Raw genomic sequence first — 16,037 nt, 5'->3', positions numbered from 1 at the left:
CTCACTCTACCCAGGGAACCTAGCCCACTCCCACTCTACCCAGGGAACCTAGCCCACTCCCACTCTACCCAGGGAACCTAGTCCACTCCCACTCTACCCAGGGAACCTAGCCCACTCTCACTCTACCCAGGGAACCTAGCCCACTCCCACTCTACCCAGGGAACCTAGCCCACTCCCACTCTACCCAGGGAACCTAGTCCACTCCCACTCTACCCAGGGAACCTAGCCCACTCTCACTCTACCCAGGGAACTTAGTCCACTCCCACTCTACCCAGGGAACCTAGCCCACTCCCACTCTACCCAGGGAACCTAGTCCACTCCTATTCTGCACCTGGAACCTAGACCACTCCTACTTTTCTGCTTCTGTGGCATCTCCAAGTTTGGTTTATGGGGAGGACACTGAGGTTCATTCACTGTCTTGTCTGTCTCAATATATTTTTCTTAAACTTTATTCTGCTTTCTTTCATTATTCTGTTCTTTCATTTTTACCATTAGATATAACTCAGGAGGAACCCCCTTCTAGTCCTCTGGTTTGCTCTTCCCTCTCAGAGTCTTATGTTCCTTCAGCACCACACAGTTGAGGCTTCTGATACCTCCCATGCAGTGACAGTCCAGCAGATAGGTGACAACATGGCAGTTCCAGTTCTTTGTGGCTGAGGGCAAACAATCCGACTCATTCTCTTACCACCTGCTGAGGAGGCTGGAGGGAACTTCCTGTACGCTTCCAGAGAAGTTGGCCAAGACAGGTTCTAAAAAGTGTAGGTGTTTCCTGCTGCTCTCTCACTTCTATTAGATATCATTTTAGAAGAAAATAGAAGTCTATCTATCACAGCATAATTCGATTAATGGAAACTTGTGAAAATTAGATCTGTTTTTAACAAAATATAAAAGTTTAGAGTTTTTGAATCGAACATTACGTCCTCCTTACTTAAGTTCTTTCTGAACTCATGGTACACTAAAATGGCAAATGGATGCCTTCATATTCTAAATCAGGGGTCAGCAAACAACAACCCATGAGCTAAATCTGGCACTGTCTGTTTCTGTAAACAAAGTTTTATTGAAACACAGTCACACCCATTCTTTACCTATTGTCAGGGGCTGCTGTAGCACTACAAAGACAGATCTGAGTCGTTGTGACAGAGACTGTGTGGTCAATAAAGCCTAAAATATTTATATCTGTCCCTTTAAAGGAAGTTTCATCCAACTGTGGTCTAAATCATAGACTCCTGCGTTGGTTTTGTCACTGGCTGGGCAATCCTATACATTCTTCCACTATTTTTTTTTTTTTTAATCTCTCTATGCTTGTCTGGGAAGTGCCTGGGTGGCACAAATGATTAACATGATCAGCCGCTAACCGAAAGGTTAGAGGTTGAGTCCACCCAGAGGCACCTCGGAAGAAAGGCCTGGTGATGTATTTCTGATAAATCAGCCATTGAAAACCCTGTGGAATACAGTTCTACTCCGATACACGTTGGGTCACCGTAAGTCAGAGTCAGCCTGATGGCAACCGGTTTTTATGCTTCTCTGGGGCCTAACTTTGAACATGGTAATTCCCTATTCAGAATTTAATTTATGTCTCCAAAAGAAAGACCACTGAGTTGACGCTAAAGAATCAGTCGGTGAGTGTATGTGAAAGTGTGTGTGTGTATGCACGTGCTTTAATTGAGGTGGAGGTGGGAAAGTGTTAGAATTAGGAGCACATGATTTTTATCATATGGTTTCCAACACTTTATTTTTAGTTCAAAATGTTCAGACTATGAATATTTACTAATTGGAACTGTTTAATAGCTTCTCATTACACTGCTTATCACACTGCCTCAAAGGGCCTATAGCATCTCATCAACTGGCAAGAAGATGCTGATCGGTAAGCCAAGCAGGGAGAGGGATGTCCCTGCCCAGCCGGTCCCCACTGCTGAGAGAAGCACACGCCCAACCAAGCGTGGGCTCACCTGGCACCTCAGCTTCTCTAACACCTCGTGTCTGTCTCCATCACTCCCCAAAATGGGGCAGGTCCTTCTCTCCCAGATACAGAAAGGTCGTTTGTAGCCAGATTTGTGACCTCAGCATGCCTTGGAAGAGGCAGAAAGACTTGAGGACTGACATGTTTCTGCCTTGAGGCTCTGACCAAGCACAGGAAGCAGGGGGAACATCTTTCAAGGACAAACAAGCCAGGCCCATGTGTCCCACTTTGATTCATTCTAGTGACCAGTATGGGTTGAGCGCTGTTTTTGCCTTCCCTCAAAATACAAAATAATTTGGCCGTATTTGCATTGGGATGAAATCTAAGGTGAATCAAACCATCTATTGTGAAATATCTTCTGTCTTCTAGGATTTGTCACTTGTTTTAACGGGCATACACACGAAGCTTCTGAAAATTAACTTTGGGTTTGAGACTAACTTACTGCAGGATCAAAGCCTCTGTTTTTTAATCTGTTTTAAGAAGATCACACCCGCGCTCTTGCAGGCAGGGAGGTAGAAAGCTCCTGTTCCGATGGGGGTGAGGTTTGGGCTTTCCTGGTGGCCGGGATGTGTAGCCCAGCATCGGGGCAGAGGCCTCGCCAGGTGGGTCGGTGGGGGCACAGAACCTTCACCAGTGAACGAGCTGATTTGAAATGGAGTAGAAGCTCCTATGAACATACTTAAGGATTTGCAACAAAATTTTGTTAATACTTATTTTCAAACACAAACGATCATGTTTTCCTGTGCAAAGTAAGAAAGAAAAACTGCCTCGCTGGAGTCCCTGGGTATTACAAACAGTTAACATGCTCAGCTGCCAAATGAAAGGTTGAAGGTTCACGTCCACCCGGTGACACCTGAGAGGAAAGGCCTGGTGATCTAGTTTCGAAAAATCAGCCCTTGAAAACCCTGTGGAGCAGTTCTACTCTGACACACCTGCGGTCACCATGAACCAGAGTCCACTCGAGAGCAACTGGCTTCCTGCCTCGCTAAAAGAATTCTCCATTATTGCAAACATTGGCAGTAGAAAAGAAAACCTTTTCTAACATAGTATATTTAAGAATTCTAGTATTGTGTTAAATGTTAGTTATTAAACATAGGATTTTTTTTCAAAAGTGTACTTTTACACTATCAAGAAAACAACCATATCTACTTTTTGGTGTGGCATTTAGATTAGATGATCAACTCTCTTTAAGGTAACACATTTTGCTTTAGAGAAATTCTACACTGCATTTCCCATGCCTTGATTGGAAAACCCAAGAAGAACAGGACCAGCATAGACCATCGTTTTGACAGTGTGTGACAAAAGAAAATCCAGACACAAGAGAAGCACGTGTGATGGTTGAACAGTTGTGTTCTGGGGGTCTTGTGTGGGATGCATTTATCAGAGTAAGTTTAAAATAAAAGAACCTACCTTAAATTCCAAGCCACACTGGAGAAAGCCTGAATAGATCCCCTCTGTTTTAAACATGTGAATGCATGAAAACTAGGAGCAATCCCATTGTATGATTTGGCACTGGGAGGAGACAGATCTGCTGAATTGAGGTAGATACAGCTTAAGACCCAAAGAGTAATGCTGGTGATCTGTAGCCATGCTGAGCTGTGCTTGTTCAGAGGACTTGTAGCTCACATCTTCCTGAGTCTGTGACTCAGAGTGAGTGCCAGGCACCAGGCCCTGGGAACCTCAGCTCAGCAGCCAGAAGGCCCTTGCAGGAAAAGACTCGCAGGATGAAAGGGCTGGTGGAAGAGAATACAGGTGTGCAGGGGTGGGGGAGGAGTGCACATGCAGGTGTATATTGTGTGTGTGTATGTGTATGTGTGAGTGTGCTTGTGTGAGTGTGGGTGCATGTGTGTGCCCTGTGTTTGTGTATATATTGTGTATGCACGTGTGCATGTGAGTGTGGGTGTGCTTGTGTGCGTACATGTACACTGTCTGCTCTGTGTGTTTGCATATGTGTGTGCTCATGCGTATGTGTATTGTGTGTCTGCATGTGTATGGGTGTGCTTACATGTGTGTGAATGCATGTGTGTGCTGAGTATTTGTGTGTGTGTGTGGATGTGTGTGCACAGATGTGTGGGTATGTGCTTGGATGTGTTAGTGTATGCGTTGTGTCTACATGTACATGTGCCTGTGTGCACATGTGTGTGTAGAGCCACACCTACAGCCTACTCAGCCCCTGCAGCTGTCTTTCTTTCTCCCCTTGCAGAAAAGCGACTTTCCCGGGGTATCTCCCACGCTAGCTCAGCCATCGTCTCGCTGGCCCGGTCCCACGTGGCAAGTGAATGCAACAACGAGCAGTTCCCCCTGGAGATGCCAATCTACACATTCCAGTTGCCGGATCTTAGTGTGTACAGCGAAGACTTCAGGAGCTTCATTGAGCGGGACTTGATTGAGCAGGCGACCATGGTTGCCTTGGAGCAGGCAGGTGAGTGGCTCCTCCAGGTGTTGGTGGCCAGCAGACCTGGCAGGCTTCGTTCTTCAGACCCTTTGAGGACTGAGGCTGGCCTCACATCAGTAAGCAAGAGAAATGCACTGTGTTCTCTTAACTCGCGCGTTGTGCACTGGACAGTGTTGAGTTAGGATCCTGGACACTTGCACCAAACCTCCTGCTCCGTAAACAGACCTGCATTATTCGATGAATCTGCTCTAGCCCAGGGCTGGCTGGATGCAGGCAGCCTTTGGCCATGTGGTGTTGAAATCCCTCGAGTTTCCCCTCTGCTCCTAAATCCAACCTGGCTAGGCCATCCTGCCCTCAGAAGTCCCCATGCTTCTTTGTCTGGCTTCCCTCCTTTTCCCCATCCTTCGCTCCTCCATGAGCACTGAACAGAAGGTAAGAAAGGCCATAGACTTTAGAGAGAGGTAGGAGACCCCTGTCACTACATGGATGTACATGTATGAGTTAACCTCTCTGAGCCTCGGTTTCCCCATCTGCAAAAATGAGAAGAGTAACATTGACCTGGTGCAGCTTTTCTGGTATTAGATGATGCCTTACATAACTGTTATTTGCTGTTAAATGATGTGTGTCTTGCATACCTGTTAGTCTCCTTCCATCCCCAGCTTTTTACAGGCTCCAGGTTAAGGAAACACAAAACCTGACTTCACTTTCTTTCCTTTTCTTTAATGTTTCTTTACCATCCTAAATTCCAGTGAAGAAGAGATTCAGGGAGCAAGCTGAACTTCTCTTCTTGAGAGTTCCTAAAGGTGAAAATAATTGGTTCAAACTAAACCAATTGCCGTCAAGTCAGTCCAACTCGTGGCAGCCCCAGGTGTTTCAGAGTAGAACTGTTCTTCAGAGGGTTTTCAATGGCTGATTCCTCAAATTAGATTTCCAGGCGTTTCTTCTGAAGTGCCTCTGGGTGGACTTAACCTGCCAATCTTTCGGTTACCAGCCAAGTATGTTAAACATTTGCAGCACCCCGGGACTCCACTGGTTTAAAACAGATTTCAGTTCTTCCTGAGACAAAGCAATACCTATTTTACTATAATTGTTTGTGTAATAAACATTTGCAAAATCACACATCCAGGGGCTTCTCACACAGCACACAGAAGATCCAATGTCCTTCCTTCCAGGCTCACCTCACGCTGTCCAGTAGGGCCCACTGGCAGTGTAGGCTGATAGCAGGATTCACAGTGTCCTCATCAGTGGAGCCCCTGCTTCCCACTGGGACTGTGAAGCCAGGCCTGCCATCCTCACTCAGCCACAGCCAGGTACTCCTGAAGGCTTGGCTGTGGAGAAGTTCTCCAAGTGTGATCGCCCAGGGGTACAGGATGGAAGGCCCTGGCTGAGCTCAGCAGTGGAAAGACAGCGGAGAGAGGCTTCACTTGGGCCTGCAGCCAGCAAGGGCTACACCATTAGGGGTACAGCTTATCCCTGCTCTTGATCAAGACTCATTTAAAACTGTCAAGCACTTTTGAGTGATTCAGAAGAAGAAAAGCATAGGTAGGTTGATATGATCTTGATATTTGATGGATGAACTAGGCAGGATCTTGGTTAGAAAAGGTGGCACACTCAAACTAGTGAAACGAGGAGGATTCTATAGGGACTGTTTGCCAAGGACTGGATGGGGTTTAGGGACACCAACAAAGGATAGCGCCATGCTTGGGCTAGCACTGGCCAGGAGCCCTTAGCACCTGTGGGTCTGGGAAAGAGGCAAAGGAAGAGTGGCTGGGTGGAGGGGGCCGTGAAGGGAGGTGTGCCTTTGGGGAGAGGGAAGGAGCTGGAGGAATAAATATTCCGACTGCACTCTTCTCCCTCAGCCCACACTCTGCACAATTCCTCTGGCTAGCAGAACAGCAGCCATAGCCCAGGGCCAAGAACTCATTGGTAAAATCCAGAGAGGTCACCCTCTGGGTCCAGAGTAGGGTGGAGAAGGCAGAGCGAGGGTCTGCGGGGCAAAGGGAAGCATCGAGTTGGCTGGCATGTTGACCAGATCTTGGCTTCATTGTACACTTGGTTTCATACCATTGCTTATTTGAACAACCTGGGGCATCCTCACCCACTCATTCAAGGAGGAATGCATCAAATGCATGTTGACAGAGGGCAAGAAGGTGACTGGCAGGGCCTTATTCTCTCTGGCATCCCTGAAGTCCAATCTCAGCCACAAGATTTGGGGAGCCTCAGCGGCCATGCCCTCGGATTGAGACAGATTAGGAAGAAACGTTTAGCAATCTACTTCTAGAAGTCAGCCAATAAAAACCCTGTGAATCACAACAGAATATCATCCGATATAGTGCTGGAAGATGAGCCACTAGGTTGGAAGGCACTCAAAATGCACAGTGGCTGCAGTAAATGGACTCTAGCATACCAATGATCTTGAAGATGATGCAGGACCTGGCAGTGTTTCTTCTGTTGTACGCAGGGTCGCCATGGGTCGTAACCTCCAGCCTTAGAAAACACCTTTTAAAAATCCAGACCTACTACATTGAGATGTTAAATTCAAGAACAGCTCATTGGTTATGCCACAGGGAAGAGGATGGAGAAAAGCAACAAGAGTGATGAATGGTCATAGGAGACACCAGCACCACCCTTAGCCATTAGGGCCCACACTAGCTAAGGGAATGCAGGCGCTTTGGCGGGGGGCAGTCACATCTCTTCCATGGCCACCTGACCTCAAGGTTCCATCTAGGACAGGTAGATGAGGGCACTGATGTGTTCCCACAGCCCTCACACTGAGAACAAGGAAAGGACACGGAGCAAATGTGTGCTCATCTGAGAGAAGGGGGGTGACCACCTAGGGGCTCAGCAGGAGCACAGCCCTTGTGCTCTCTACCTTCCTGCGTCTGTCTCCTTAATGAGCAAACGGGGCCTCCCTGCTGTCACCTCTCCTGCCCTTTCTACGCTGGCTTCTGAGTGGACCTCAGCAGTGCACGGTGGTACCACAAGTTCCCCCACCCCATCCAGTAGAGTCCGTTCTCCATGCATGGCTGCTCACCCCGTGGCTACTGCTGGGGAAACTGAGCCCCACCACAGAACAGCATCCAGAGAGGTGCTCTGTGTTGTTAAGTGTTCAAAATTCTCTTTCTAATAGTGTGATGCTTGGAATAGTTTAGAACAAACTGTTAACATACAGCATTATTTATTGCATACATGGGAGATAAAAATATGGATGTCTAAAAATATGTAGTGAACCAAATGCAGTTGTTTGAAGTATAGTCCCTGTTGTGACTTGTCACTTGTAGTAAAATGTGAGAGGAAAGAAATGGACTTAAGAACAAACTGGTCAAAATGAAAACAGAACTTAAAGATTTTGAAAATTTTGTTGTGCAAACTAAGAACACACCTTCTAGAATTTTCACCAAGGACGTAGCTACACAATCTTTTGTTAAAGAAATCAAGCTTGTGACTGATGGATCTAACCAACTACCATGGCAGAAAACCCATGAGTTTAGACTGAAGAGAACAGAGAAACAACAAAAGGAAAGAATGTTATCTGCCTCTTGGATTTCTACAGGCGGGAAACAGGCCAAAGGAGCTATATCTGTTGTCCTCCAAGAAAAGAAAAGGACCATCCCTTTAGCAGCTCAGAGATCCGCAAAACTGTTGGAAGGAGCACGGGAAGCAGGGCCTTCTCAGTTTCAAAGGGTGGTTCTACAGTCTTCTGGATCTCAAGGGGTGGGGCCAACAGCCTCCTAGGTTTCAAAGAGGTAGATTTTCACTAACTCAGTTCTGGAGTGTGGGGCTGCTGTTAAGGTGTGTTGGGGGATGGAGCCACCACCTGAAGCTGAGGGGGGGAGGGAGCTGCCATGCCCAAGGGGCAGAAGAACAGGGCCTGCCAGTGCCAAGGGGGTAGGGTCACCACTCAGATGGACTAGGAGAATGGGGCCACCCAAATCTGAGGGAGCAGAGTTACCATCCCAGTGGGCCAGCAAGATGGAGCTGAAGCACAGGGGTGAAGGGCCTCCACCCAGAAGCCAGAGAGCATGGCCGACACCCAGAGTCTGGAGGGTAGGGCCATTGCCTAGATGGTCTCAGAGAAGAGAGGATTATTTTCAAGACTTGAGAGCTAATGTAATTTGTTCTGCTGGGTTTTGGGCTTGCTTGGTACCTGTTATTCCTTCTTTCCCTCCAATTTCTCCCATTTGTAATGGAAATGTCTGCCTTGTGCCTGCTCCACCATTGTACTTTGGAGACAACTTGTATTCTAGATTACATGGGTTCACAGATTGTCTTAGTTACCTAATGCTGCTATAACAGAACAACCACAAGTGAATGGCTTTAGCAAACAGAAATTATTCTCTCACAGATTAGGAGGCTAGAAGTCCGAATTCAGGGCACCAGCTCTGGGGGAAGGCTATCTCTGTCGACTCTGGGGGAAGGTCCTTGTCATCAGCCTTCCCCTGGGTCTAGGAGTTTCTCATCACAGGGGTCCAAAGAATGTATTCCACTCCTGGCTCTTCTTTCTTGGTGACATGAGGTCCCTCTCCTCTCTGTTTGCTTCTCTTTTTTATATCTCAAAAGAGACCGACTCAAGATACAGCCTAATCCTGTAGATTGTGTCCTGCCTCATTACATCACAGAGGTTAGGATTTACAGCACATAGGGCAATTACATCAGATCACAAAATGGAGGTCAACCACACAATTGTGGGAATCATGGCTGACCCCAGTTGACACACATTTTGGGGGGACACAATTCAGTCCATTACGCAGATGAAGAAGAGTTTTGCACTAGGATGGAATACACCTAAATTCTCACCCATATTTGATTTATATGGTGCAGAAGATGAGATTTTGGATTTAGAGTTGATTTAAGACTTTGGAGATGATGTGATGGGGTGAATGTGTTTTGTATGTGGCAAGGACATGAATTTTGGAGGACCAAAAGTGGAATGTTATGGATTGAATTATATTCCCCCAAAAATAAGTGCTATAAATCCTAACTTCTGTGCCTGTGGTTATAACCCTATTTAGGAATGGGTTTTCTTTGTTATGTTAATGAGGCAGAATTAGTATAGCAGGTATCTTGAGCAAACCTCTTTTGAGATGTAAAAAGAGGTTAAACAAAGGAGCAGAGCAAGAGGGTAAGAGAGATGCCAAGCCACATGAAGATCTCCAAGGGACCATGAAGCAGATGCTAAGGAGACAAGGACTTTCCTCCGGACCCAGCAGAGAGAGAAAGGCTTCCTCTAGAACTGATGCTCTGAATCATACTTCTAGCCTCTTAAACTGTGAGAAAATAAATTTATTTTTATTAAAGTCATGTACTTCTGATATAGCAGCACAGATAACTAAGACAAAAGGAAACCATTAATTTCTCATTCTGGTCATCCTGCTGCATTCATGTCTAAGAAGACTAAGAAATTCCAGGTCCCTGGGGTGTGAAGCAGCAGCTGATGCCTCATCCAGAAGCATCCACAGTGTGGGTGGGACAGTGAACAACTTTCAGAGTGTGCATAGGTCGAAGGGCAGAGGCATGTTTAGGTGATGTAGTCATCACTGCATCGATGGGAAATTGAAATATACATGTCAGACAATATCTAGTGATGATGTCGAGCTGTGGTGCTAAATCCTTTTTCATGGGTGGATAATCAGGTTGGAGTTAACCTACCAGAGAAGTAGTATACTGTGAGGAAGACTGTAGGGTGTGGAGTCAGCTCGACCCTGGCATGAAGCCCGGATTAGCTGTAAGAGCTTGGACAAGTTACCAGGTCAGCTTGAACCTTGCTTTCTTTCATCTTAAAGTCAGAGATGACTTTAACAGTAACAGCTGCCAAACCAAGGCAAATTCATCCTGGAAACATGTACTGTTCTATTAAATGCTAGGTCCTGTCCAGGTGCTTGGACTAGAGCCACAAACCACACAGGTGAAACCCCTGCCTGCGTGGAGATTAAATTATACTGGGGAAGAAGACAATAAATAAATAGGCTACAAATATAAAGTGAGGCAGCAGCAGCTGCCATGAAGGTAAGGGGATACAATATGAGGAGAGGGTGGTTGAGGCAAACCTCTTGGAGTTGCTACTCAAGGGAAGGAAGAGAGGGGAACATCTAGGACAGGCATTCCTGGCAAAGGCAGCAGTGAGTTCAAAGGCTCGGCATGTTGAAGGAAGGCCAGTGCCCCGGGAACAGATGGTGCAAGCGTGGAGAAGCCGGAAATGAAGCAGAATGGTGGCCAGGGGCCTAGTGACCATCATGAGCCTTTTGGGCTTACTTGTAGCCAGATGAGCAGCCTCTGGAGAGGTTTTCATGGGGGAGTGACGTGTTTTGACTCACACTGACCTACTCCGGACTACAGAGAACCACCAGGAGAGCAGAAGAGGTGGCTGCTTTAGTCCAGGATCACGGTAGGGGCCTGGGTTGTGGTGGTAGCAGCAGAAGGATAGGAAGTGCATATATATCAAGCTGGAGTCTGTTTTGAAGGTAGATCTTCAGGCCATGCTGGTGGATTGGAGGGTGGGCTATGACAGAGGAAGAATCAAGGCTGACTCCATGACTGTTAGCCTTGACTAGGTGAATGATGGTGCTGTGTGAAGACATGGACTCCCACTGGAGGGCCACCAGCAGGCCAAGTCTGAGATTCTGGTGAGACTTGTCCAGTTGGCAGCCAGTTGAACATGAGAGTCTGGAGTTAGGGAGAGGCCTGGGCCGAAGGTATAAATTTGGGAGTTAACAGTGTATCATAAAATCCATGGATGAGATGAGCTCATCCTGGACTTTCTCACCATGCCACCAACACAGCTCTTGTAGAAATGTTGAGTAACAGTTGGTTCATGAGTCTGGGGCATGGATAGAGGGAGAGTAAAAGTAGTCCAAAGACAAACGTATGGGGTCCTCCAAGACTGATGGCTTAGGAAGAGAATGACCCAGCAGAGTAGACAGAGGAGGCCTGGCTTGGGAAGCAGGGAAAACCAGGAGTTGGTTGTGGTCCAGATGCCCAGAGAAGATGGTGTTTCAAGGAAGGAGTGAGCAAATTGGGTCAACTGTGCCAATAAATCAAGAAGCGTGCTCACTAGGAACTGGCCATTGGATTTGACGATGTCAAGGTTGTCAGAGAGGCAGTAGGTATGGAAGCTACGCTGGATTTGTGCAGAGTAGGAATCAGTAAACATTTGTCCTTCCTCTTCCCTCATTGTTAACCACAGGCCACTTCAATTCGTCTTTACTCAGCCTTCTATGCCACCCTTCCTTCTGTTTCATGAGGATTTGATTGACCTGGGAAATAAATTCTCACATTGCCAGTTGTCAGGTTGGTCTTCTGAGCCCCTTTCTACTTTGAAACTCTCTACACCTGTCAGTCACCAAGGAAGAGGCCTCTGGTCTGAGGCCCCAGGTGGGCAGCCCAGAAGCACAATTGTCCCTGAGAGGGCCTGTTATGGCACCAACCAGCCCCTGAGCACGGGGCCCAGATCAGGCTTGGAGGGGTGGGGTCCTGGGTTCAAGTCTCAGCACCATGCCTGTTACACCATGACCTTCGTCAAGCCCCCCTCACAGGGCTTCAGAGTCTCATCTGTGAAGTAGAGGTGAAGCAAGCCTCCTTGTAGGGCTAGTGTGAAAATTAGTTGGTAAAAACGTCTGCCCAGTGCTCAATACATAGCCAACACTTAACAAATGGCTGCCCTTGTTCTTTTTTTTAATTTTCGTAAAATGATATTCCTTTTCTTGCTATTAAGTATATATATTTTTACCAGAACAGTAAGTTTCTCAGGCATTATCATTATTTACTATTTTGATAAATCAGGTGATGTGTGCCAAACACTATTATTAGTATCAGGGGTGACCAAGAGGAGGAACACAAGGTCCCAGCCCCTAAAGTACTCCAAGTACGTAAGGGAAACAGACCCAGAACTCAGCATTGCAGTTTAGCCTCAGGGACACTCACAAACATGTAGATGGGCAGTGACATCCAGAGAAGGAAGGATTAGTGTCCCAGGAGGGAGGGAGGTGAGCGTCAGAAGGACAGTAACATTAAAAGGAATGACAGGTGCTGCGTATATTCTCAACAACAAAAAATAAAATAAATTATTTTTAAAAAAAGGAATGACAGGGTCACATTTAGGGTAAGCATTCCCTTTTCTTCTTCGCGGGGAATCGTCACGCTTTGTTTTCTTTCATCTAAATATCTAGGTGGGTGAAGAACAAAATGGCATCTTATTTTAGACTGTGTGGTAACCATCTGTTACCAAGCTCAGGTTATTTGGCCCCATTATCATGTATAAATCAGAAGGATGCTGCTTTGAAAAGTCAGAATCAATGACTAATAACTTCTCAACCATAATAACACCAGCCTCCCCTGATGGTTTTCACCTGTAATTTTCCTCTTTGCAGGAGCTCATTTTTAAAATATTCACAATATCAGTTCTAAGTGAAGTCATTATGTGGAGGAAGCTGGATGACCACTCTGTCCAAGTGAAGAATAGGAACACTCAGCCACAAACCTTTTCAAACCTTCTGAGTTATACCACTCGTCCAATAAACAGCTTTACCTAGGGCATCCCTCTGGGTCCGCCTGGAAATGCTGGGATAGCACTGGGTTATTTTTGGTTCACTAGAGACTGGGAAATGCTGGCATTTATCCCACTGGGTCGACCTCCCGGGATGGCCAGGACTATGTACAGCCCCAGAAATGCTCTCAGCTGGGTAAGAGTCCCAACTTGTAGAAGCCAGTTCAAATTGAGCTGCTAAACTTTGCCGTTCACTCACACCGCCACATAATTAATTTTTGTTCAGGTTTGATACCTTCAAAATGTGACTGAATGTGTGGTCTAGACTGAGAATTGGACGATGATAAACTCTCCATAAGAAATTTGTGTAAAAGAAAGGTACCTCTGCTTGGGGGAGATGCCTTCTTTAAGACGGTATGGAAGATAACTTCTAGATGTTCAGGTGAATATTCACCATCTGTGCACCCTCTCCTGGGCTCAGGGTTCTAGAATGTGCCATGGCAAAGTGTGAGAACACCCTTCCTGAGGAAGGTAAGTTGTTTGGGGTCTGAAATGCACCAGACTTTGCCTAGTTGCAACCTGCTTTCACAGTGATACACTATCCAAGATATGCTAGCAGGTCACAGGGGATGCTCTAGATTTTTAAAAGGTTTTGAGAATAAGCTAACATTTATATCTGGTTCCTATGGAGGCCTCTCCCTGGCTTAGGCACATGGCATTAGTGACTTAGCCCTTCGAAATGTTTTCTAGCAGGCGGACACTGTAGTATGAAAGAAGAGAGACAGTAAGAAAGAGAACTGGATGGTGAACATTCCTTTAATTGTATAAAATGAGTACCTTTTAGAGCTGCTTTCCCATCCTGAAACTTTAGATGCTGTCCCTGTTTTATAGAAAGCCCCAGAGGGCTGAGAACACTGGGAGGCCTTTAAATAACTGTGAGGAGACAGCACTGTTTAAACTGATTCATAAGGTCAGCAGGAAAGGAAAGAAGAAGCATATCTTCTGCAGCAAGAGCATGGAATTACACCAAGGGACTTCTGAAAGCCATGGAGTTGGTCCTCCCATCTTCTCCAAGCAGAACAACCATCACAGAACCGGTATGACAGAAGCAATATTCATCATTTAAAGCAACCCCACTGCCTCTCCCAAGAGCAGAAGATTGTACTTTATCAAAGTCACTCTGCTCAGAACCTTTCCACTCTTCCCACCAGCACAGGGGCCAGGTTCAGTGTCTGCACAGGCATGTTCAACCACATGAGCCTGGCATTGGGTGGGGGGGGAAGGGTGGGCTGCCCTCCAGGGCTCATAGGACAGCCAGAGAGACATGCCTGCCAATGAGTCACAAAATGCTGGGGAAGGGGTTCTCATAAAATGTGGAAGGTGACTTGAGGGCAGAGATTAAAAAAGGACTGAACATGCTTGGGAGAGGAATGCCACCGAGCAAAGGCACCTGTCAGACTCGCTGGGAACGGTGACTGAGGAAGGAGTGGCAAGGCAGCCCCTGTGCCAGGGGCAGTGTCTCCAGGGAATGAGGGCTTGACCGGAAGTGTGGCAGTGCCTATAAGGAGGAAGGAGATGGAATCGTAAGGCGGAAGGTGTGTGTTTCCAAGAGGCTGAATGTTTTGAAGGAGAAAGGAGAGATGTTTGCAAAGTGACACTGGGGAGCAAGGATATTCTGGGCCCTGAGTAGCAAGGATTATGAGAGGAAGCACTGCTTCCATAGGAATAGAAGGTACTAGAGAAAGCAGCATACCTCCATCTGCCTGCCATCCACCTCCCACCAGGTCTTTGAGGCACCTTGAAGGAGTATGAGGGTGGAATTGGGCCAAAGAACTCTTTCTGCTATCAAGATTAGTATTATTTCCTGTTTTGCAGGCCACGTTAGTTATCTGAACCCATTACCCATTGCCGTGGAATCAATTCTGACTCATGGTAACCCTATGGGACTGAGTAGAACTACCCCATAAGGTTTCCAAGGAGGGAGTGGTGGATTTGAACTGCTGACCTTTTGATTAGTAACCAAGCTCTTAACCACTGCACCGCCAGGGCTCCCGTATTTATTCCCTCTCCCTCTCCCCCCTCTTTAAATGTGTAAAAGACATTCTTAGCTCGCAGGCTATAAAAAAAAAAAAAAGGCCACTGGCCAGATTTGACCTGCAGGCTGAAGTCAACCATTGATACATCTTTTATTTTCTTCTCCTTTCTTTGAATTTATTGCTATTTCTTTCCTAACTTCTTGAGATGGATACTTCATTCATTCTTAGCCTTTTTTCCTTTCTCTTGTAAGCATTTAAGGTTATTAATTTTCCTCTTAATACTGTTTTAGCTACATCCCACAAGTTTCAAAATGTAGTATTTTTGTTATTAAACAGTTCCAAAATATCTTCTCATTTTCATTTTGACCCATGAGCTATTGGAAATGTTTCTTAATTTCTAAATATATGAAATATTCTATTTATTAATAGTATTGTGATCAGAAAGATGGTCTGATTTGGAATTTTTGAGACTTTTGCTGTGAGACTTTTGCCTGGAATATGGTTGGTTTTCTAATGATCACATGTGCCTGAAAACGTGTATATTCTGCAGTGTTGTCTGCAATGTTTTAAATATGTCCCCTTGGTCTTTTATCAGGTTTTTCAGATCTTTTATGTATTTATTAATTGATTGTTTACTTATTTCCTTATTACTGAGAGAGATGCATTAAAATTTCTTATTATGATTATGTACTTGTATATATCTCCTTTATTTATGTGGATTTTTGATCATTTATATACCTAAAGCTGTTATTAGATGTAGCAACTAAAGTTACGTTCTCCTGGTGTGTTGAGCCTCTGCACTTCAGAACGAGTCCCTGTTTAACTCTAGTAGGGTTTTTGTCTTCCAGTTTATTATCTGACACGGAGACAGCCATCTTAGCTTTCTTTAGGTTAAAATTGCCCTGGTGTACCATTTGTCATACTTTAACCATCAGCACTTTTGTATTCCCATGTTTTTGGTGAGTTACTTATAAACCACATGTAGTTGGTTTATTCATAAAATCAATTTGAGAACTTTTGTCTTTTAACAGATACATTGAATGCATTTACTTTTAATGTAAATACCGTTTGTCCCTGTTTTATGTTGTTTTATTTCTGCCCTTTCCAGTCTTCTTTTAGAGCAATTGAAAATTTTTTAGTCATTTTTTTCCCTCTACTAGTTTT

General features: G+C 45.6%; 1 protein-coding gene across 5 annotated transcripts in view; it reads left to right on the top strand.

The window, feature by feature from the left end:
• Positions 1-16,037, top strand: part of OTUD7A (OTU deubiquitinase 7A) — a 390,159-nt gene that overhangs the window by 274,294 nt on the left and 99,828 nt on the right. For all 5 annotated transcript variants that reach the window (XM_049905451.1, XM_049905454.1, XM_049905453.1 and 2 more), the window contains one exon: positions 4,164-4,382. In XM_049905451.1, the coding sequence (XP_049761408.1) occupies positions 4,164-4,382 (219 nt within the window). The remainder of the gene's footprint in view (positions 1-4,163; positions 4,383-16,037) is intronic.

Source organism: Elephas maximus, chromosome 13 (genome assembly GCF_024166365.1).
Source record: "Elephas maximus indicus isolate mEleMax1 chromosome 13, mEleMax1 primary haplotype, whole genome shotgun sequence".
Taxonomy (NCBI): Eukaryota; Metazoa; Chordata; class Mammalia; order Proboscidea; family Elephantidae; genus Elephas; species Elephas maximus.
The sequence above is the reverse complement of the archived record's forward strand: the minus strand, read 5'-3'. Positions and strand labels throughout refer to the sequence as shown.